At 42.3% G+C, this 22,419-nt stretch overlaps 1 protein-coding gene across 5 annotated transcripts; it reads right to left on the bottom strand.

Moving 5' to 3' along the window:
* Window positions 1-592: 592 nt before the first annotated feature.
* On the bottom strand, window positions 593-22,029 carry LOC121535075 (schwannomin-interacting protein 1). Of its 5 annotated transcripts, none has more exons than XM_041841776.2 (8): window positions 21,717-22,029; window positions 20,826-21,106; window positions 14,568-14,680; window positions 10,106-10,244; window positions 9,668-9,871; window positions 1,781-1,904; window positions 1,242-1,335; window positions 593-988 (listed from the first exon to the last, which is right to left on the bottom strand). In XM_041841776.2, the coding sequence occupies exons 2-8, from the start codon at window positions 21,060-21,062 to the stop codon at window positions 937-939; spliced, it is 963 nt and encodes a 320-aa protein (XP_041697710.1). In that variant the 5' UTR covers window positions 21,063-21,106; window positions 21,717-22,029; the 3' UTR covers window positions 593-936. The 5 variants fall into 5 exon arrangements, with proteins under 5 accessions (XP_041697710.1, XP_041697711.1, XP_041697712.1 ...); XM_041841777.2 differs by having other exon boundaries at window positions 10,112-10,244; XM_041841778.2 differs by having other exon boundaries at window positions 10,127-10,244; window positions 21,717-22,023.
* Between the last annotated feature and the right edge of the window lie 390 nt (window positions 22,030-22,419).

Raw genomic sequence — 22,419 nt, 5'->3', positions numbered from 1 at the left:
ACATCTTTAGTTCTTAATAATTGGGATTTTACTTTGTCAATAATATTTTGTCTTAAAATATATATTTTTGAATGTTTTACTGTGGACTAGCATTAGGGTCACAAAGCAGGGATTGAATTACACATTGACATTTGGGGGCATCATAAAAATATTAGGCTAAACCAATGTTAATATTTGGAACATGGTTTAGTAAGATTAGTTATTTAAACCCTGCCACAAAGAACACTAAAAGGACCCTTAGCTTTCATTCCACCTATAGTGCAGACTAAAAATAAGGTCAATGCAATCTGTCTGTAAATTTGGCAAAATCAAGGGTCAACCAGTAAATCTTCAAAACATCAGCATGTTAAAGCAGGTGGAATTATGCAACAACAGCTGTACTACATCCATGTGTGTCTAAATGATTCATACAAGATCTGTGCAGTTGCCGCAAAGTTTATACACTGGGAAGCCTAGGAGCTCATTCCTTAGCAACAGCACAAACAACTATGTGTTTAATAGATACATAGCTATGCAGTGTGTTGAGTATTCTACAAAGCACGCGACTGGCTGAGCGGGGCAACAAACAGAACTCTAGTCATCTTCTGTGATCAAACTGCCACAACGACACATGGTTTATGACTGGGGCCCAGAGTTTTGCCTGACCACTTAAAACTCAGGGCCCTGTATGACTCCCGGATGGGTGTGGTTCTCTAGCGGTGGACCCTAACCCTGACGAGCTAAAGCATGTCCAGGCTTGGTCCAGCCTAGCACTAACATACCTAATTCAACTAATCAACTGAGCATCAAAGATATTGATTAGTTGAATCAGCTGTGAAAGTGCTGTGCTGGAGCAAAAGCCTGCACACCTTATTGGTCTCCAGGACCAGGGTTTTTGACCACTGCTCTGTGGTGGTTGTGGTTGTCATGTGATGTGGGTGACAGGTGGCAGGGGTTTTATTTGGAGAGGGTTTTCTCTGTCAGGTGTCTCTGCTGGCTCTGAGCATGCCTGTGACAAGAAAGAACAACAAATAACAGGTACATCTTTTTTTGTTGTTGAAATGATGCAATGGTGACTCAAGTACGTTTTCAGAAGAATGTATTTTTAAACTGAGACGTTCCATGGCATTTGACCTCCTATTGGTATTTGTGTTAGTGATGTTGGTGCGCAACTGTGTGTGTATTAATATATGTATGTGTGTGTGCTTCTATGGTCATAATACTGTACAATATGTACGTGTGTGTATGAAAGGGATCTCCACCTGGTCAGGTCCTCTACGTCCACCAGCATGGCATCCTGCTCCACATGGAGCTCATCTCTCATCAGCAACAGCTGCACCAGCTCCTCATTCAGGCCTGCAACGTCATCCATTTTTTCTCTTAACATCCTCATAGCACCAGAACAACAGAGTTATGATGGTGGTGATGAAGGCAGATTGTGTGTGTACGTAAGTGTGTTTAGTGTAGTGTTTGTGTGCGTATGTGTGTGTGTGTGTGTTTGTTGGCGTGTGTGTGTGTGTAGTGTTTGTGTGCATATATGCGTGCCTGTGTGTTTGTTGGCGTGTGTGTGTGTGTGTGTGTGTGTAGTGTTTGTGTGCATATATGCATGTGTGTGTTTATTGCCGTATGTGTGTGTGTGTGTGTGTGTGTGTGTGTGTGTAGTGTTTGTGTGCATACGTGTGTGTGTTTGTTGGTGTGTGTGTGTGTAGTGTTTGTGTGCATACATGCATGCCTGTGTGTTTGTTGGCATGTGTGTGTGTGTAGTGTTTGTGTGCATACGTGTGTGCCTGTGTGTACTCACTCTGTATCTGTGAGTGCAGATCGTTGGTGATGACCTGGAGCTGGCCCAGGCTCATGTCCCTCATGTCTCCCCTCCTCAGACTCCTCTTCATCAGACCCTCACTGATGTGGGGCAGGTGGGGCAGCTGCACACAGAGAGACACAGGGACAACGTTAGAACAACATTGAATAGAAACAGGGGTCACATTAGTCAGTAGTCAGCACAGTCATGTTGATCTAATGTTGCTTGGAGAAAAAAGGTAACTATAGATTGTGTATTTGGGCCTTTGGGGTTAGGGTGGTTAGATGCAACCCACTGGGCACACACTGGTTGAATCAACTTTGTTTCAACGTAATTTGTCAACGTATTGTGACGTGGAATCAATGTGGGAAATACATTGGATTTGAAAGAAGTCATCAACCAGCACTGTTTTCATCTAATTTCAACCAAACATTGAAATTAGGGTAAAACTTCAACTGAAATACATTGACTTAACCTGACTAAGAGGTTGTTACATCAATCTAATTTCAACATAATCATCAGAACTATGTATATGTTGAAATTGTGTTGAAAATTCAACATAGAAACGTAAACATCTTTATCCTATATTCAATAAACTGTATATTGGGTGGTTGAAATTACGTTGAATTTCATATTTTATTAGACATATTTTATTTGACCTTGATAGTAAAATAGTACGTTTGAATCAACGTCATTGTTTCAACGTCATGCTATCAACCTAAATAAAGAGGTATATTGAACTAAAATGTGACGCCACAGTCCAACAATTTCTGCCTGAACAGTGACTCTTGCTGGTGTAAGAGGGGTAATGGCCTTCAGTGAGAACAAGTCTATCATCCAGAGACCTACCTCTATGTACCCTGCTTAGCTTTGGGAACAAGCTGTGTTCGATTCAGCTGAGCTGTCACAGCAACACATTCAGACATTGATCAGATTCCATATTCCTTTGCGTAGACTTCCTTAATAACGTTTAATAGTTGAAAGTAAACTCCTCTAACTTTTCTTACACAAGCTGTATGTGAAAATACATTCGGAGTGAGGTTGGGTTTATGTAGGCTACATTGACATCTGATTCGCCCAAAGGACACCATCATTTTAACGTGTAGCTAGGTATGCTATCATTCGTCAATGGTTGATTGGATCTTTGGAAGTTTAGAAGTAGTTACCATTATCCCTTTAAATAGCATACCAAATTACTAATAATAAACTTTACCTTTGGATATTGTCTTGTATGCATGTTATTCATAATATAGCCTACAGTATATATATACTATCCAAGCAGAAGATTTCCTTCAAATGTTGATATTTGGTTGCGTTCACAATTCAATATCAAGTTTGTCTACAAATTAATGATTGATATGTTGGATTCACGTCTGCATCTCAACCAAAAATCAAAGTTAAAGAATAGCACTACATCAAATCGAACTTTAAATTCACTTCAAATAAAGTTTGATTTGATTGAGTCCTATTCCTCAACTTAGATTTTTGGTTTAGATGGAGAACCAACATATTAATAGCTTGTAGATTAAAGACAATATCCAAAGGTAAAAGTGTATTATTAATATTAAGAATTTGGCATCCTATCTATAGGGCTAATGGTAACTACTTCTAAACTTCTAAAGTTCCATTCAACCATGGATGAATGATAGTATACCTCTCTACACATTGGAATGATGGTGTCCTTTGTTGGGCAAATCAGATGTGAATGTAGCCTAAATAAACCCCACTCTGAATGTACTTTCACATAGAGCATGTGTATGAAAAGTAAGAGGATTTACTTTAAACTATTCAATGTTATGTATGTAGTCTACACAAATGAGTACGGAAGCTGAACAATATCTAAAGGTGTTGACATCGTAGCTCAGCTGAAATGAACATAGCTTGTTTCCAAAGCTAAGCAGGGTACATAGAGTTAGGCATCTGGATGGTAGATGTGTTCTCACTGAGTACATTACCCCTCATATACCAGTAGGAGTCAACGTTCAGGCAGAAATTGTTGGACTGTTGCTTCAGATTTTAGTTCAATATACCTCTTTATTTAGGTTGATGGCATGACGTTGAAACAATGACGTTGATTCAAACATACCATTTTAACTATTAACATTGAAATAAGGTCAAATCAAATATGTCAAATCAAATTAAAAATTAGACATAATTTCAACCACCCAATATACACTACAAAAGTATGTGGACACCTGCTCGTCGAACTTCTCATTCCAAAATCATGGGCATTAATATGGAGTTGGTCCCCCTTTGCTGCTATAACAGCCTCTAATCTTCTGGGAAGGCTTTCCACTAGATGTTGGAACATTGCTGCAGGGACCTGATTCCATTCAGCCACAAGAGCATTAGTGAGGTTGGGAACTGATGTTGGGCGATTAGGCCTGGCTCGCAGTTAGCGTTCCAATTAATCCCAAAGATTCGATGCGGTTGAGGTCAGGGCTCTGTGCAGGCCAGTCAAGTTCTTCCACACCAATCTCGACAAACCATTTCTGTATGGACCTCGCTTTGTGCATGGGGGCATTGTCATGATGAAACAGGAAATGGCCTTCCCCAAACTGTTGCCACAAAGTTGGAAGCACAGAAGTGTTAAGATTTCCCTTCACTGGAACTAAGGGGCCTAGCCCAAACCATGAAAAACAGCCCCAGACCATTATTCCTCCTCCACCAAACTTTACAGTTGGCACTATGCTTTCGTGCAGGTAGCGTTCTCCTGGCATCCGCCAAACCCAGATTCATCCGTTGGACTGCCAGATGGTGAAGCGTGATTCATCACTCCAGAGAACGCGTTTCCACTGCTCCAGAGTCCAATGGCGGCAAGCTTTACACCACTCCAGCCGACGCTTGGCATTGCGTATGATGATCTTAGGCTTGTGTGCGGCTGCTCGGCCATGGAAACCCATTTCATGAAGCTCCCGACGAACAGTTCTTGTGCTGATGTTGCTTCCAGAGGCAGTTTGGAACTCGGTAGTGTGTTGCAACCGAGGACAGGACAGATTATTTTTACGCGCTTCAGCACTCGGCAGTCCCGTTCTGTGAGCTTGTGTGGCCTACCACTTCGCGGCTGAGCTGTTGTTGCTCCTAGACATTTCCACTTCACAATAACAGCACTTACAATTGACCGGTGCAGCTCTAGCAGGGCAGAAATGTGACGAAACTGAATTGTTTGAAAGGTGGCTTCCTATGAGGGTGCCACATTAAAAGTCACTGAGCTCTTCAGTAGGGCCATTCTACTGCCAATGTTCCTCTATGGAGATTGCATGGCTGTGTGCTCGATTTTATACACAGCAACGGGTGTGGCTGAAATTGCCGAATCCACTAATTTGAAGGGGTGTCCACATACTTTTGTATATATAGTGTATATTCAACCACCCAATCCTATATATTGCGTATAGGATTAAATATTACATTTACATAAGTATTCAGACCCTTTACTCAGTACTTTGTTGAAGCACCTTTGGCAGCGATTACAGCCTCGAGTCTTCTTGGAAATGACGCTACAAGCTTGGCACACCTGTATTTGGGGAGTTTCTCCCATTCTTCTCTGCATATCCTCTCAAGCTCTGTCAGGTTGGATGGGGAGCGTCGCTGCACAGCTATTTTCGGGTCTCTCCAGAGATGTTAGATCGGGTTCAAGTCCGGGCTCTGGCTGGGCCACTCAAGGACATTCAGAGACTTGTCCCGAAGCCACTCCTGCGTTCTCTTGGCTGTGTGCTTAGGGTCGTTGTCCTGTTGGAAGGTGAACCTTTGCCCCAGACTGAGGTCCTGAGCGCTCTGGAGCAGGTTTTCATCAAGGATCTCTCTGTACTTTGCTCCGTTCATCTTTCCCTCGATCCTGACTAGTATCCAGTCCCTGCCGCTGAAAAACATCCCCACAGCATGATGCTGCCACCACCATGCTTCACCGTAGGGATGGTGCCAGGTTTCCTCCAGACATGACGCTTGGCATTCAGGCCAAAGAATTCAATCTTGGTTTCATCAGACCAAAGAATCTTGTTTCTCATGGTCTAAGTCGTTTAGGTGCCTTTTGGCGAACTCCAAGTGGGCTGTCATGTGCCTTTTACTGAGGAGTGGCTTCCGTCTGGCCACTCTACCATAAAGGCCTGATTGGTGGAGTGCTGCAGAGATGGTTGTCCTTCTGGAAGGTTTTCCCATCTCCACAGAGGAACTCTAGAGCTCTGTCAGAGTGAACATCGGGTTCTGACATTCACTGTCAACTGTGGGACCTTATATAGACAGGTGTGTGCTTTTCCAAATCATGTCCAATCAATTGAATTTACCACAGGTGGACTCCAATCAAGTTGTAGAAACATCTCAAGGATGATAAATGGAAACAGGATGCACCTGAGCTCAATTTCGAGTCTGCAATAATTTCTAAAAACCTGTTTTTGCTTTGTCATTATGGGGTATTGTGTGTAGATTGATGAGGAAAAAACGTTTATTTAATCAATTTTAGAATAAGGCTGTAACGTAACAAAATGTGGAAAAAGTCAAGGGGTCTGAATACTTTCTCAATGCACTGTACACACACACACATTGAGGATGGAGGAGAACCCAAGCCAGATGCCATATCCTACATATCTTTGCTTACAAACACAATATGAGTAACCTGCTTGATTGCTTAAACGTAAGTAAAAATGTTTAGAAGTACAATTTTTTTCCCAAGTGATTTTCCATCACTCTGGATCTCAGATCACACAGGTCACCAATTTCTCAAAGGCCTCAGGAATTGGTGACAATCCAACTTTGAACTGGCTGAAGCGGCTGAATTTCACTCTCTGTAGCAGGAAACATGACATAGTAGCAGAAGTCTCAGTGTTCTCATTGTTCAACTGAAAGCTGTATCAGCCCACATGAAAAAATACTATAGTATACTATGGTATAAATACTGTAGTATTACTATATTTATATACTATAGTATTCACTGTAGTGTTTTTGTGGACTTTATTGTAGTATTCACTGTAGTGTTTTGCTGACTGTAGTATACTGTAGTATTTACTGTAGTGTTTTTGCGGACATTACTGGAGTATAATGTAGTATTTACTGCAGTGTTTTAGCGGACATGATTGTAGTATACTGTCAAATGTGCTGTAGTGTTTTTTGTTTTATTATCTTTGACATAGAAGTGGGGTCTTTCTCCTTGAGGAAACCTACTGGGCAATATTAAAATAGCAAATGTTTCATAACCTGTAGGTAGGACTGGAGTCTATAACCTGTAGGGAACACAATATAGTCTATACTTGGCATGTAGGTTTCTCATTAATGGCTCACACAAATTGAGATATGGGGGATGGCAATGGGTGGGGTATATGCAAATGTAAATACTGTATTATTACTATAGTTAATAAACTGTAGTGTTTTTGCGCATTAATACTGTAGTATTTACTATAGTATTCTACAGTACACAAAAAAATGATATACTACAAATGATCAAAGAATACTACAGTGTGTTGTATAGTATTCTCCAGTATACTACTAAATTCTAGAGTAATACTACGCAAGGTCGAGAGATACTACCATGCAGAGTGTAGTATTCTACAGTATACTACAGTTTAATACAGAATACACATTATTGTTAACTCAAATACTTCTAGTAAGTTGAACTCAAAGTCAATAAAAAGTCATTATTACTTAACATGTTTATGTGGTACTGACTCAAAACTAAATCAGAAGTCAAATCAACTCTATTTTTTAAAGTTATGAAAACAAATTAACTTTTTTCCCAGCATGGTCTACTGCAGGTTTATTGTTTTTGATATCAGTGTTTTTGAACGATTGATTGATTAATCTTATGCTACACAAAAATAAATAACATACATTTTTCTAAACTAATCCAGTCATTTAGTTAGATTTTTTGCACCCATTACTGAAATGGTTGTCCCAATATAAATGGCTTAGGTAGTCTCCTCACATTGATCCTAACCCTGGCAGTCATTATGAATGCAGGTTGCAGGTGAATAAAAATGGATTCCAATAGGAATTGCACATCACTTTGCAAGCCAGCATAATGTGACTTGCAGGTAGGGTTGCAAAATTCTAGTCAATTTCCCAAGTTTTCCAGAAATCCCGGTTGGACGATTCCTGGAAATTCTTCAACTAGGATTTTTTGAAAATTGGGCATTTTTGGAAAGTTACTGGAATTTTGCAACCCTACTTACAGGCTGTCAAGGGCGACGTGTATGCGGTGAACGAAGTCAAGCGCAGGACACAGAGATACTGGCAGACGTACTTTACTAGTCAGTAAAGAACATACAAAACAAAACCTCCTAACAGGGAGGAAAACAAATACACGCATACGACAACAGCAATGCCGACCATACGAGATACAAAACAATAACACACAATTACCAAACGAGAGACATGGGTAAATATAGGGACTACAATCAAACATAATAGTATACAGGTGTAACCACTCAAGACAGAACAAGACAAACACCGAAACATCGATCGGCAGCAGCTAGTACTCCGGGGATGACGAATGCCGAAGCCTGCCCGAGCAAGGAGGAGGAGCAGCCTCGGCAGAATCCGTGACACAGGCCTGATGTGGCCTGTAAAGTAGGCCTCAAAATAAGGCCTTATGAGATACGTAATGTATTGTCATAAAGAGTTTAATTACAATGATAACATTCGCCTAGGAACTCACTTGGTGAAGGCCACAGGACTGAAAATGAACGAATTCAACAACCATGTCTCTGTCACTAACAAATACAGTCATAGGTGGTAATGTTACAATTCACTCAAAGGCAAGGCACACTGGGAAATTATTTTGGAGGCGTGGCTTAGTGGGGGCATTATTTAAAAAATCAAGCTGATACAACTAAAATCTGGACCCCTATTTGAGTAATGATGACTACTAAATCACTTTAAGTAACTGTACTCAGATATATTAAGTGTAACGGGTTTCTCAAAAGTTGTGAGTAATGACAGCACATTGGGGTTTACAGTGTACTATAATATTCTATAGTAAACTGTAGTCTTTTTTCACGTGGGAGTTTCATATTAACCAACGTCTGTACTGGTGCATGTATACGTAATTCAGAATGACTATGTAGTCTTGAGACTCAGAAGAAGAATTTGCTTCTTTGCCATTAGGGCTTTTAAGCCACTGCTTTTGACCAGTGGTGTAAAGTACTTAAGTAAAAATGCTTTAAAGTACTACTTAAGTAGTTTTTTGGGGTATCTGTACTTTACTTCACTATTTATATTTTTGACAACTTTTACTTCACTACATTCCTAAAGAAAATAATGTACATTTTCCCTGACACCCAAAAGTACTCGTTACATTTTGACAGAAAAATGCTCCAATTCACACACTTATCAAGAGAACATCCCTGGTCATCCCTACTGCCTCTGATCTGGCAGACTCACTAAACAGAATGCTTTGTTTGTAAATTATGTCTGAGTGTTGGAGTGTGCTCCTGGCTATCCGTCAATAAAAAAATTAAAATAAATTGTGCCGTCTGGTTTGCTTAATATAAGGAATTTGAAATGGTTTATACTTTTACTTTTACATTTGATACTTAAGTATATTTAAAACCAAATACTTTTAGACTTTTACTCAAGTAGTATTTACTGGTTGACTTTCACTTTTACTTGAGTCATTTTCTATTAAGGTATCTTTACTTTTACTGAAGTATGACAATTAAATACTTTTTCCACCACTGCTTTTGACACCAAACTGTAAACGGAAATGCCATGCTATTCATTTTGTACTATGCCCTTGCATCTAAGATTTAACTTGCTCTCGCGTCTTGCAATTGTAATGCATGTAGCCAGAATAATTCTGTATTAAATGTGTTACTTCAATCACACCATGGCCTCAAGTCTCCTCTCTCTCCAGCCAAGTCAACTTATCAGAAATGACAGGTCTACAACACACACACTGACCAGGTCAGCGACGGGCGAGCGGCGGTGGAGCTGGATCTGTCTCTCTACCTCCACCTGCATGCGGGCCATGGGGCGAGCCAACGCCAGCGCCACCCGGGCCTCCTCCTGGAGCCGCCGCTGCACTCGCCAGAAGCCACATTCCTCCAGGGGGTCCGAGTCCTCCTCGCCTGTGTCCCGGTCCGACAGGGACGAACTCTGCTTACTCTGGAAAAACACATATGTACACCAGAGTGATTATACAGAATCATAGACGATAATGTATGATTACCCACGTCCCCTATACATACATACTTCAAAGTCATCGTCATTGGTGTAAGTGTATGCTCACACACATACATTCCACAGTCAATTTGCTTCTTTTTCTCCTGTTAAGTCAGGTTCAAATGAATCAATTGTGTGAATGAATGTGGAGAACACACACAAACTACACACACACACATTTACATCCACAGTGTGTACCACGGGTGACAGCGGCGTATCCAGGCTTGTCTCTGTCTTGCTGTCCTCGGCATCACTGTCCTTGTCACTGCTGCTGTCATTCACAAAACAGACCTGCAGATTCACACCACTCTGAGGCCTGACAGTGAGAGACATAGAGAGAGAGAGAGAGAGAGAGAGAGAGAGAGAGAGAGAGAGAGAGAGAGAGAGAGAAGAGAGAGAGAGAGAGAGAGAGAGAGAGAGAGAGAGAGGGAGAGAGGGAGAGAGAGGGAGGGAGAGAGAGAGGGAGAGGAGGGGAGAGAGAGAGAGAGAGAGAGAGAGAGAGAGAGGGAGACAGAGGGAGGGAGAGGAGAGGGAGAGAGAGGGAGGGGAGGGAGAGAGAGAGAGAGAGAGAGAGAGAGAGAGAGAGATGGAGGGAGAGGGAGAGGGGAGAGAGAGAGCGAGAGAGAGAGAGAGAGAGAGAGAGAGAGAGAGAGAGAGAGAGAGAGAGAGAGAGAGAGATGGAGGGGGAGAGGGAGAGGGAGGGGGAGGGGGAGAGAGAGAGTATAATCAAATTACAACCTGAGAAAAGGGGGAGCGACAGACAGAAAGGGAGGAAGGGGGAGAGAGAATGGCTAAATTCCACATTGACCCATATAACCCTATACCCTTAGGCATTTCCTGTAGATAGGAAATTATTGAGTAGGTATGGTAATATTCTCAAGGTGGACCACTGATATATACATTAGCTTGAATTTTCACCATATTGCTTTCCTCTTTCCAATCCTTTTAGATCTACACAAAGCCCCTAAGGGTAGCGGCTAGCGGTCAATTTGGAATTGAATTGAGCAAATGTGCAGGGGCAGGGGAAAAAATCCTGGCTTCATTTCACTGTCCTTTGCGAATCTTAGATCTGGGGCTTCATTTCATTCCAGAAAGTTGCTTTCAAAAAAATCATGAAAGGTGGAACTATTGCTTTTACATCAACCCAGTCATCTCAAATCCGCACAGGAGAGTGAAAGAGGGCAGAAGGGATCATGTAGGGTGTTTGGGGCTTTGTGTGGTTTCAATTGCTTACATCATGCAATCACTATTATAAGTAACAGATTAGGTGTAGCATCAAGGGTTACGAAACCCAGCTCAATAAGGCTCCCTCCTCAATAGGTAAAACAAGCAACAACAAAAGGTTCAATGAAACAACAAACGCACAACATGACACAATAATTGGAACCGTTGACAGCACAGGAGGCTGGTGAGGGGAGGACGGCTCATAATAATGGCTGGAATGGAGTAAATGGAATATTATCAAACATTCCATTCCAGCCATTCGTCCCCAATTAAGGTGCCACCAGCCAGCTGTGGCTGACAGTCTCTTGGCCAGAGTGATGATAACAGCTCATACTAACCTCATTCATTCAAGCTCTAACAAAACACGAAGTGAGGAACCACACCCAACCCCCAAATGCCTGTTCACATTGGATTTTCCAACTTACAATGTACCGGTTGTTATAGTTTGACCTTCACTAAGGGTCATGTGACAAGAGAACATCCAATAGGAGCAGTGGACAGAAAAAGCCAACACTTCTTTATTTCCAGTGGCTAGACCACAGACAGATGAGCGCTTCCCTAAACTGGACTGGGGGCGGTCCCCTTTAATTTGAATAAACTCCTACCTCTTTTCTAGGAAAAGAGCAAGGTGTAGGCACTCATGTTCACGCGTCAGAGAGACATGCAGTTTCTGAGGGATTCGATTAACCTTGTGTCTATACTCATGCATTTTGGTATTCACAAACCTACAGTGTGTGGGTGTAATATGTTCTTCAAATCAAATCAAATGTTATTGGTCACCTACACATATTTAGCAAGATGTTATTGCGGGTGTAGCGAAATGCTTGTGTTCCTATCTCCAACAGTGCAGTAGTATCTAACAATTCACAACAATACACACAAATCTAAAAGTAAAAGAATGGTATTAAGAAATATATAAATATTAGATAGAGCAATGTCGGAGTGGTATTGACTAAAATACTGTAAAATAGAATACAGTATATACACTACTGTTAAAATAACATAAAGTTGATCAGAAATACAGTGTAGACATTGTTAATGTTGTAAATGGCTGATTTTTAATGGAATATCTACATAGGCGTACAGAGGCCCATTATCAGCAAACATCAGTCCTGTGTTCCAATGGCACATTGTGTTTGCTAATCCAAGTTTATCATTTTAAAAGGCTAATTGATCATTATAAAACCCTTTTGCAATTATGTTAGCACAGCTGAAAACTGTTGTGCTGATTAAAGAAGCAATAAAACTGGCCTTCTTGAGACTAGTTGAGTATCTGGAGCATCAGCAATTGTGGGTTCGATTACAGGCTCAAAATGTCCAGAAACAAATAACTTTCTTCTGAAACTCGTCAGTCTATTCTTGTTCTGAGAAATGAAGGCTATTCTATGAGAGAAATTGCCAAGAAACTGAAGATCTCGTACAACGCTGTGTACTACTCCCTTCACAGAACGGCGCAAACTGTCTCTAACCAGAATAGAAAGAGAATTGGGAGGCCCCGGTGCACAACTGAGCAAGAGGACAAATACATTAGTCTAGTTTGAGAAACAGGCACCTCACAGGTCCTCAACTGGCAGCTTCATTAAATAGTACCCGCAAAACACCAGTCTTAACGTAAACAGAGAAGAGGCGACTCCGGGATGCTGACCTTCTAGGCAGAGTTGAAGAAAAAAAACATATCTCAGACTGCCCATCTTAATCTTTTATTTTTATTGGCCAGTCTGAGATATGGCTTTTTCTTAAAAGGCCACTCTAAAATGTGCAGTTTTGTCACACAACACAATGCCACAGATGTCTCAAGTTTTGAGGGAGCGCGCAATTGGCATGCTGACTGCAGTAATGTCCACCAGAGCTGTTGCCAAATAATTGAATGTTAATTTCTCTACCATAAGCCGCCTCCAACGTCGTTTTAAAGAATTTGGCAGTACGTCCAACTGGCCTCAAAACCGCAGACCATGGGTAACCACACAAGCCCAGAACCTCCACATCCGGCTTCTTCACCAGCGGAATGGTCTGAGACTTTCTGCACTGTCATAAACCGTCTCAGGGAAGCTCATCTGCATTCTCGTCGTCCTCACCAGGGTCTTGACCTGACTGCAGTTCGGTGTCGTAACCGACTTCAGTGGGTAAATGTTCACCTTCAATGGCCACTGGCATGCTGGAGAAGTGTGCTCTTCATGGATGAATCTCGGCTTCAACTGTACGGGGCAGATGGCAAACAGCGTGTATGGCGTCGTGTGGGCGAGTGGTTTGCTGATGTCAACATTGTGAACAGAGTGCCCCATGGTGGCGGTGGGGTTAAGGTATGGGCAGGCATAAGCTACAGACAATGAACACAATTGCATTTTATCGATGGCAATTTGAATGCACAGAGATACCGTGGACGATAGGCCCATTGTTGTGCCATTGATCCGCTGCCATCACCTCATGTTTCAGGATGATGATGCACGCACAGCCCCATTTAGCAAGGATCTGTACAGTTTAAAATGTCCCAGTTGTACCATGGCCTACATACTCACCAGACATGTCACCCACTGAGCATGTTTGGGATGCTCTGGATCAACGTGTATGACAGCGTGTTCCAGTTCCCGCCAATATCCAGCTTATTCGCACAGCCATTGAAGAGGAGTGGGACAACCTTCCACAGGTCACAATCAACAGCCTGATCAACTCTATGCGATGGAGATGTGTCGCGCTGCATGAGGCAAATGGTGGTCACACCAGATACTGACTGGTTTTCTGATCCACGCCCCTACTTTTTTTTAAAGGTATATGTGACCAACAGATGCATATCTGTATTTCCAGTCATGTGAAATCCATACATTAGGGCCTAATGAATTCATTTCAATTGACTGATTTCCTTAAATGAACTGTAACTCAGTAAAATATTTGAAATTGTTGCATGTTGTGTTTATGTTTTTGTTCAGTGTAATATGGAAGTAATTCCACCCTGCCTGCCTGTTGTCAAGATGGAATATTCACCAATACCACATGGTTTATATTTGAGTACTCTCTATTCAAGGATGAGGCTTCCCCTAGAGACGCTAATCTGAGCCGGTCAGTTTTTGGCAGAGGGTAAACTAATCCTAGACCTGTGCCTAGAGCGCTTCCACTAGAAAGTACTGTATATCAAATACTCACTGAGCTCTACAGCACCACACCATCTAGTGGTGGAAAGAGTGCTATACAACTTACTCTCAATATTTATATAATGATGCTATTGTCACATTTTACTGCTGCAGTAGCTGAAACTGTCCCGAAAGGATGGTCAATGTCTTATTTCATAATACTACAACACACACTACAGTAAACTCAAAAGGTTTCATTTGACCCTACCTATTTCACGTAGAGAACACAAGCAAAAAGAAACATGTACGCATGCACACACACAAACATTATCACCATAACACAAACCCACCGGGAGGGAAGGCCGTTCTTGCTGCAGCTGTTGTAGATGACTGGCTCTTCGTCGTCATAGAAACTGCCAAGAGCCAGCTTCTGCCTGATGGACTCTCTGTCATTCCTCTGGGCCTGGTGGAGGTAGAGCCAAATAGAACAGATCAATACTCCAATAATCCTACAATACCACAATAAACCTGAAGTAAAAACCCTAATGATAAAAACAGGCATCAATGATAAAGATTAAGGATTTTCATGTATTGGAGTCTTTAAGAGACACAGTAAACTAAGATGTTTGGACAACATTAAAATATTCTGAGCAAATTAAATAAAACGCAAAACAAATGTCAGTATTACAACGAATAATGCATGCTCTTGCTTAAACCAAAGCAATAGGGGGATGTAGAATTGGAGTATGGTCACACAAGCACACAAAGAGAAGAGATGAGTGGAGGAATGGCGAAGAAGGGATGGATGGAGCGTTGTAATGGAGTCTGAGTTCATTCTAGAGGTGAAATCATTGTTGACTCAATGAGCCGCGAAGAGAAAGGAAAGAGCTACGCACGCCAAGAGGAAAACACACACTTACAACCACACACACACACTTACACCCACACACATGAACGCATCACACATACTCTTATCACACAAATACCATACCATACACATACAGCATACACATCACACATAGCACAATATACCACAAACCACTAATAGGATCACACTTGAACGTATAAAAATACTCCATACCTCCCAAACGTTCACCCCACATAGATCAAAGGCCATTTATAGATGGAGAGAAGTGCACTCATATGTACACTACCAGTCAAAAGTTTGGACACACCTACTCATTCAAGGGTTTTTCTTTATTTTTGCTATTTTTACATTGTAGAATAATAGTGAAGACATCACAACTATGAAATAACACATATGGAATCATGTAGTAACCAAAAAAGTGTTAAACAAATCAAACTATATTTTATATTTGAGATTCTTCAAATAGAACCCCTTTGCCTTGATGACAGCTTTGCACACTCTTGGCATTCTCTCAACCAGCTTCATGAGGTAGTCACCTGGAATGCATTTCAATTAACAGGTGTGCCTTCTTAAAAGTTAATTAATGGAATTTCTTTCCTTCTTAATGCGTTTGAGCCAATCAGTTGTGTTGTGACAAGGTAGGGGGGGTATACAGAAGATAGCCATATTTGGTAAAAGACCAAGTCCATATTATGGCAAGAACAGCTCAAATAAGCAAAGAGAAATGACAGTCCATCATTACTTTGAAAGTTTCTTCAAGTGCAGTCGCAAATACCATCAAGCGCTATGATGAAACTGGCTCTCATGAGGACCGCCACAGGAATGGAAGACCCAGAGTTACCTCTGCTGCAGAGGATAAGTTCATTAGAGTTACCAGCCTCAGAAATTGCAAATAAATGCTTCACAGAGTTCAAGTCATAGACATATCTCAACATCAACTGTTCAGAGGGGACTGTGTGAATCAGGCCTTCATGGTCGAATTACTGCAAAGAAACCACTACTAAAGGACACCAATAAGAAGAAGAGACCTGCTTGGGCCAAGAAACACGAGCAATGGACATTAGGCCGGTGGAAATTTGTCCTTTGGTCTGGAGTCCAAATGGGAGATTTTTGGTTCCAACCGCTGTGTCTTTGTGAGACGTGGTGTGGGTGTACGGATGATATCCGCATTTGTAGTTCCCACCGTAAAGCATGGAGGAGGATCTGTTATGGTGTGGGGGTGTGGGGGTGTGGGGGTGCTTTGCTGGTGACAATGTCTGTGATTTATTTAGAATTCAAGGCACACTAACCAGCATTGCTACCACAGCATTCTGCAGCGATACACCATCCCATCTTGTTTGGGCTTAGTGGGACTATCATTTGTTTTTCAACAGGACAATGACCCAACACACCTCCAGGCTGCGTAAGGGCTATTTTACCAAGAAGGAGAGTGATGGAGTGCTGCATCAGATGACCTGGCCTCCACAATCCCCCGACCTCAAACCAATTGAGATGGTTTGGGATGAGTCGGACGGCAGAGTGAAGGAAAAGCAGCCAAAAAGTGCTCACCATATGTGGGAACTCCTTTATGACTGTTGGAAAAGCATTCCAGGTGAAGCTGGTTGAGAGAATATAAAATATATTTGTTGAACACTTTTTTGGTTACTACATGATTCCATATGTGCTATTTCATAGTTTTGATGTCTTCACTATTATTCCACAATGTAGAAAATAGTAAAAATAAAGAAAAACCCTGAGTAGGTGTGTCCAAACTTTTGACTGGTACTGTATTTTTATAAACACACCACATAAATAGACACACGTCCCTCCTATTCACTATTGTAGCCTAGTTTTCAACAGTGAGTGGCGGAGCGACAAAGAAACACTCATCGAGGTCACCATCAATAGCCTTCAGTAGATAGGCTGCCTATTGTGAGGTCATCAATAATGGCCATCAACACCATAGAATTAGGAATTAGAGTCATTTGATAGTATCTCTATGATCAACACACACTCACTGGACCTGTCAAAGGACAATTTTGATGGGCCAGAAAATGTCCAATCACCTCGCACTGATTTCATCTCATCTTACCTCTCTTCTATTTCCTGCTTCACCTGATCTGTCCCATTTTCCATTCCTGACTATTCATTCTATTATCCACCCCTATCTCTATTTCTCAGTTTCTTCCTCCTCTCCTTATTTTTTCAGTTTGTTCTCTCTACCCACTACATCCAAAGCACATTTTGTCCTGGGCAGGTTGTTTATGTCATATAGCTTTTAGGTTGATGTACATATCCTATCTTCTCAAAGACCTGCTCCTGCAACCACATACAGTGTAGAAAGAGAAGCAATGAAAATGCATCGTGCTACAGTAAACATGATTTTCCTTTCCAGTTTTTCCACACTAATGTTATATTTAGAGTCCATTACTGGGCCCATATCCCTCAGGCCCACTTGTAGTATGTGTTGTATCACACGCGCACGCACGCACACACACACACACACACACACACACACACACACACACACACACACACACACACACACACACACACACACACACACACACACACACACACACACACACACACACACACACACACACACACACACACACACACACACACACACAACATCTGCATTGCTTGCTGTTGGGGGTTTTAGGCTGGGTTTCTGTATAGCACTTTGTGACATCTGCTGATGTAAAAAGGGCTTCATAAATAAATTGATTGACACATTTTAGACTCTACCCACACTTCCTCCTGCCCATTCATAGACTGTGCCAACACATGCACTCCCACATCACCGCAACACACAAACACCAACACACATCACAACAAATACATACCTCCTCTCAAATCTATTATGCATTGCCCATACCACACATACGCACTCACAAACACAGAAATACAACAACAACAAGCACAAACACGAACATGAACACGCACAAACATAGAAACAAACAGAAACACACACACACACAGACAGATGGGCTGTGATGTAACGTCATAAATCATAGATGGACACTCCCATTGTAGAGGAAGCAGCCAACATTCCACCCACTCTAGTCTCCTCCCACTGGAGACCGAGCCAGGAACTATCCTACTGATAGACCATCTACACACAGCCAGGTACTGTCCTACTGGGTAGATAGACCACATAGCCAGGTACTGTCCTACTGGGTAGACAGACCATCTACACACACAGCCAGGTACTGTCCTACTGGGTAGATAAACCATCTACACACAGCCAGGTACTGTCCTACTGGGTAGATAAACCATCTACACACAGCCAGGTACTGTCCTACTGGGTAGATAAACCATCTACACACAGCCAGGTACTGTCCTACTGGGTAGATAAACCATCTACACACAGCCAGGTACTGTCCTACTGGGTAGATAAACCATCTACACACAGCCAGGTACTGTCCTACTGGGTAGATAAACCATCTACACACAGCCAGGTACTGTCCTACTGGGTAGATAAACCATCTACACACAGCCAGGTACTGTCCTACTGGGTAGATAGACCATCTACACACACAGCCAGGTACTGTCCTACTGGGTAGATAGACCATCTACACACACAGCCAGGTACTGTCCTACTGGGTAGACAGACCATCTACATACACAGCCAGGTACTGTCCTACTGGGTAGATAGACCATCTACACACACAGCCAGGTACTGTCCTACTGGGTAGATAAACCATCTACACACAGCCAGGTACTGTCCTACTGGGTAGATAAACCATCTACACACAGCCAGGTACTGTCCTACTGGGTAGATAGACCACATAGCCAGGTACTGTCCTACTTGGTAGATAGACCACATAGCCAGGTACTGTCCTACTGGGTAGATAGACCACATAGCCAGGTACTGTCCTACTGGGTAGATAGACCACATAGCCAGGTACTGTCCTACTTGGTAGATAGACCACATAGCCAGGTACTGTCCTACTGGGTAGATAGACCACATAGCCAGGTACTGTCCTACTGGGTAGATAGACCACATAGCCAGGTACTGTCCTACTGGGTAGATAGACCACATAGCCAGGTACTGTCCTACTGGGTAGATAGACCACATAGCCCATATGAAACATATGTAATAAACAGCACACCCTGTATGGTGTTTTAGGTATATGATATGTATTACTGTAAAAAGCATGGCATAAACCTACTCTCAAACAAACTCTCATGCAATGTACATTCTACAAAATGTCCACACCCACCTAGGAGAAACAGCACCTATGCAGAAATGCACACATAAAAAAGCATACACACCAGAAATGTACACACACACAGGATGGCACACCAAAAACTACAGGCTAATGTATGTAGTCGGAAATACACGCACAATCAGGTCAAATATACACACGGACACACCCTTACATGATAAAATCACACACGTACACATAACCCACACATTCACCTAACATACCTATATTAAGCTAACACATTCGGTATTTGAATACATGGTATACAATATACTACAAACACACACCTGGTAAATACGTTTCTCCTGGTGTACCATCCTTCAGCGCATTGTACAGGCAGCAGCCCTACCCTTCCATACACTGCAGTGAGCTAGACCCAGGAGACCCACTCATATACCACAGCTACACGCAGAAGAACGTGGGAGGGAGGAGAGAAGGAGGGAGGAGAGAAGGAGGGAGGGGGATGGATAGAGAGAAGGAAGGTAGGAGGGGGAGAGTCTGCGCAGCTGATGGAAAGACGTGGGCACTCTCTACTACTCTCCTCCTGGTGACTGTTAGCATGGCTGCAGCTTCCCAGACCTATCTGCTCCTCCATCTCTCTCTCTTTCTCTGTATCCTCCATTCCCCTCTTTCTCTACCTCCATCTCCCTATCGCTCCATTCCACCATGGGAACAACATGATTGATGAAGCGTGAAAGGGAGAGATGGGAAGATGAAGAAATGTGAAGGGAGAAATTCAAGGAGAGATGTTGAGATAGATAGAGAATTAGGATGGGAGTGAATGTGAGGTGGAGAGACTAGGCTAAATGTAATCTGCTTTACCAGATTGAAATGATATTCAGGATATTATGCAAAGAGCAAGACTGTTGTATAATGTGAGGTATCATCTGTTCCACTGGAGGCAAAACAGTGGAAGGAGAGCTGACCAGGATGTTGGCAAACCTAACATTCACCTAATGCCGTGTTTGTGTACATGATTGTACATGTATGTTTTTGAGTGTACACTTTGTTTGTTTTCCTCCTGGAGGATTGTTCCTCTCTCTTGACCATCAGTTCAAGTGTGGTGAGTCATAAGACAAAGAGAAGGCATGCACACACACACACACACACACACACACACTCGGCTCTCAGGGTGCTGCTGTGTCACTGTGGCTGATTAAACTAATGAACCTTTTGAGTCATCCTCCGTCACTTCACTTAATCTATTATACTGTGGCTATAAAATAAATAGAGAGGAAATACTTAGTCCACAGGGTACCATTGAAAACCAGTGACTGTAGCTGGAATGGTCCCCCACTTCCTCATCTCATCACATGACAACTGATTGGTCAAATCATGGATCGGTTTCCAGTTAATTGCTTACTCTACACTTTCACTGGCTGGCTGAGGTCTGTTCGGTGTTAGAGTGGAAGAGAGATAGAAAAGGAGAGAGAGCACGCGCGCGAGAGTGAATGAGAGAGAGAGAGAGAGAGAGAGAGAGAGAGAGAGAGAGAGAGAGAGAGAGAGAGAGAGAGAGAGAGAGAGAGAGAGAGAGAGAGAGCACTTACAGTGATGTCGAATGATCTGCTTGTTCTCCTTTGACAGTCAGCCTCAGCCAGAGGACTGAGAATGCCCTGCAGCTCCTCAGCCCAACTCAGACTGTCAACTAACCTGCCTCCGCCATTTCTTCTTCTTCCTTCTTTTTCTTCCTCACATGCATCTTTGTTGCACTTGCTCACCCACCACTGGCCTATGGCCTTCTTCTTGTGGCGTTTTTCCTCCTCCTCCTGCTCATTCACATCCATGTCAAAGTCCTCCTGCGTTAGATGACCGGGCCTGTGGAAAGAGCCTGGTTCAAGGATGGGGGAGGGGCTGAATTATTATTGTTTGGGCACAGAGGCGGGGATAGAGGTCAGTTCTTATCTCCATCCTTTCCTCTATTTTCCTGAGAATAAGAGGATCAAGAGGTGTTTTTAATATGCACGTGCATGTTCACATTTGGCAACACGGCACAGGTTTACACTACATCCCTCACAAATAGCCCCGATACATGATTACATCTAATGTGATGTTGAGAAACAAAAGTATTCAGGATATTCATCAGATCATTATGGGAACATCCTTTCAGAGTGATGGCTCACACAGGACAGATATGGTGTAGTTATATCTATTTAGTATCTACTATAGCAGCGTTACTAAAAGAGAACAGTCAGTAAACAATCAAATGATCATGTGAATATCATGGAACCATATAATGGAATTCTGACATGCCATCTTATCACATACCACAGGAGGTTGGTGGCACCTTAATTGGGGAGGACAGGCTCATGGTAATGGCTGGAGGGGAATTACTGGAATGGTATCATATACATCAAACACAGCCATTATTATGAGCCGTCCTCCCCTCAGCAGCCTCCACTATCACTCACGCCAGAAAAACATGAATTAATGGTACTTACAGTCATTGCAGAGACACACTTGCTTCTCAAGAGACTAGCGATCAAAATGCCAACCCACATCAAGGGACAGTGATGAGCCGAGAGTCAAACCATTGAGCCGGATGAAAAGTGGACAGGGAGAGATGTAGTGATCGCCCAAGGATGTCACTCATCTCCAGCATCAGTGGCAACTAAATAGCTGTCATTCAAGACTTTCAAGTAAAGACACGTGAAGACAAGCAAACAGTATTGATGTGTGCTAGGCTTTCAAAGACACTGGCACTCTCATGTTTCATGGTTCTTGTGACTCAATTTCAGGAATGAAAACACAGCAATGTGGAATTGTGTGTGTGAGTGTGTGTGTGCTCTGTAGAGAGTAGGATCTGAAAATATATAGTGGTGGACAGAATGGGGTGAACGAAGGAGGAGGGGCCTCCATGGAGACAAATAGTATCATCAGGAGTGAAATGATAGGACTGGAGGAGACATTGAAAGCAAAGAAGAGACCGCTTTAAAATATAAAGGGAAAAGACCAACCGAGTATAAACCCAGGTCATTTTTGTGACACATATAATGATGTCCAAAATTATTAACACCATTGATAAAGATGAGAAAAAAATGATTGTATTAAATAAATACTGAGCTACATTGTATGGTCCTATGTTTTTTTAAAGGTACAGTATCTGTGACTAACAGATATATAAATGTATTCCCAGTCATGTGA

This window comes from Coregonus clupeaformis, chromosome 21 (genome assembly GCF_020615455.1).
Source record: "Coregonus clupeaformis isolate EN_2021a chromosome 21, ASM2061545v1, whole genome shotgun sequence".
NCBI lineage: Eukaryota > Metazoa > Chordata > Actinopteri > Salmoniformes > Salmonidae > Coregonus > Coregonus clupeaformis.
The sequence above is the reverse complement of the archived record's forward strand: the minus strand, read 5'-3'. Positions and strand labels throughout refer to the sequence as shown.

What these genes read in the sequence shown, in the direction of transcription:
- LOC121535075 (XM_041841776.2), bottom strand. Translation starts at nt 21,062, where the DNA reads ATGGATGTGAATGAGCAGGAGGAGGAGGAAAAACGCCACAAGAAGAAG. An exon ending in GCAGATCATTCGACATCACT is followed by an intron (nt 14,681 to 20,825) that starts GTAAGTGCTCTC and finishes TACCTCCACCAG; the next exon opens with GCCCAGAGGAATGACAGAGA. An exon ending in AAGAACGGCCTTCCCTCCCG is followed by an intron (nt 10,245 to 14,567) that starts GTGGGTTTGTGT and finishes TCTCACTGTCAG; the next exon opens with GCCTCAGAGTGGTGTGAATC.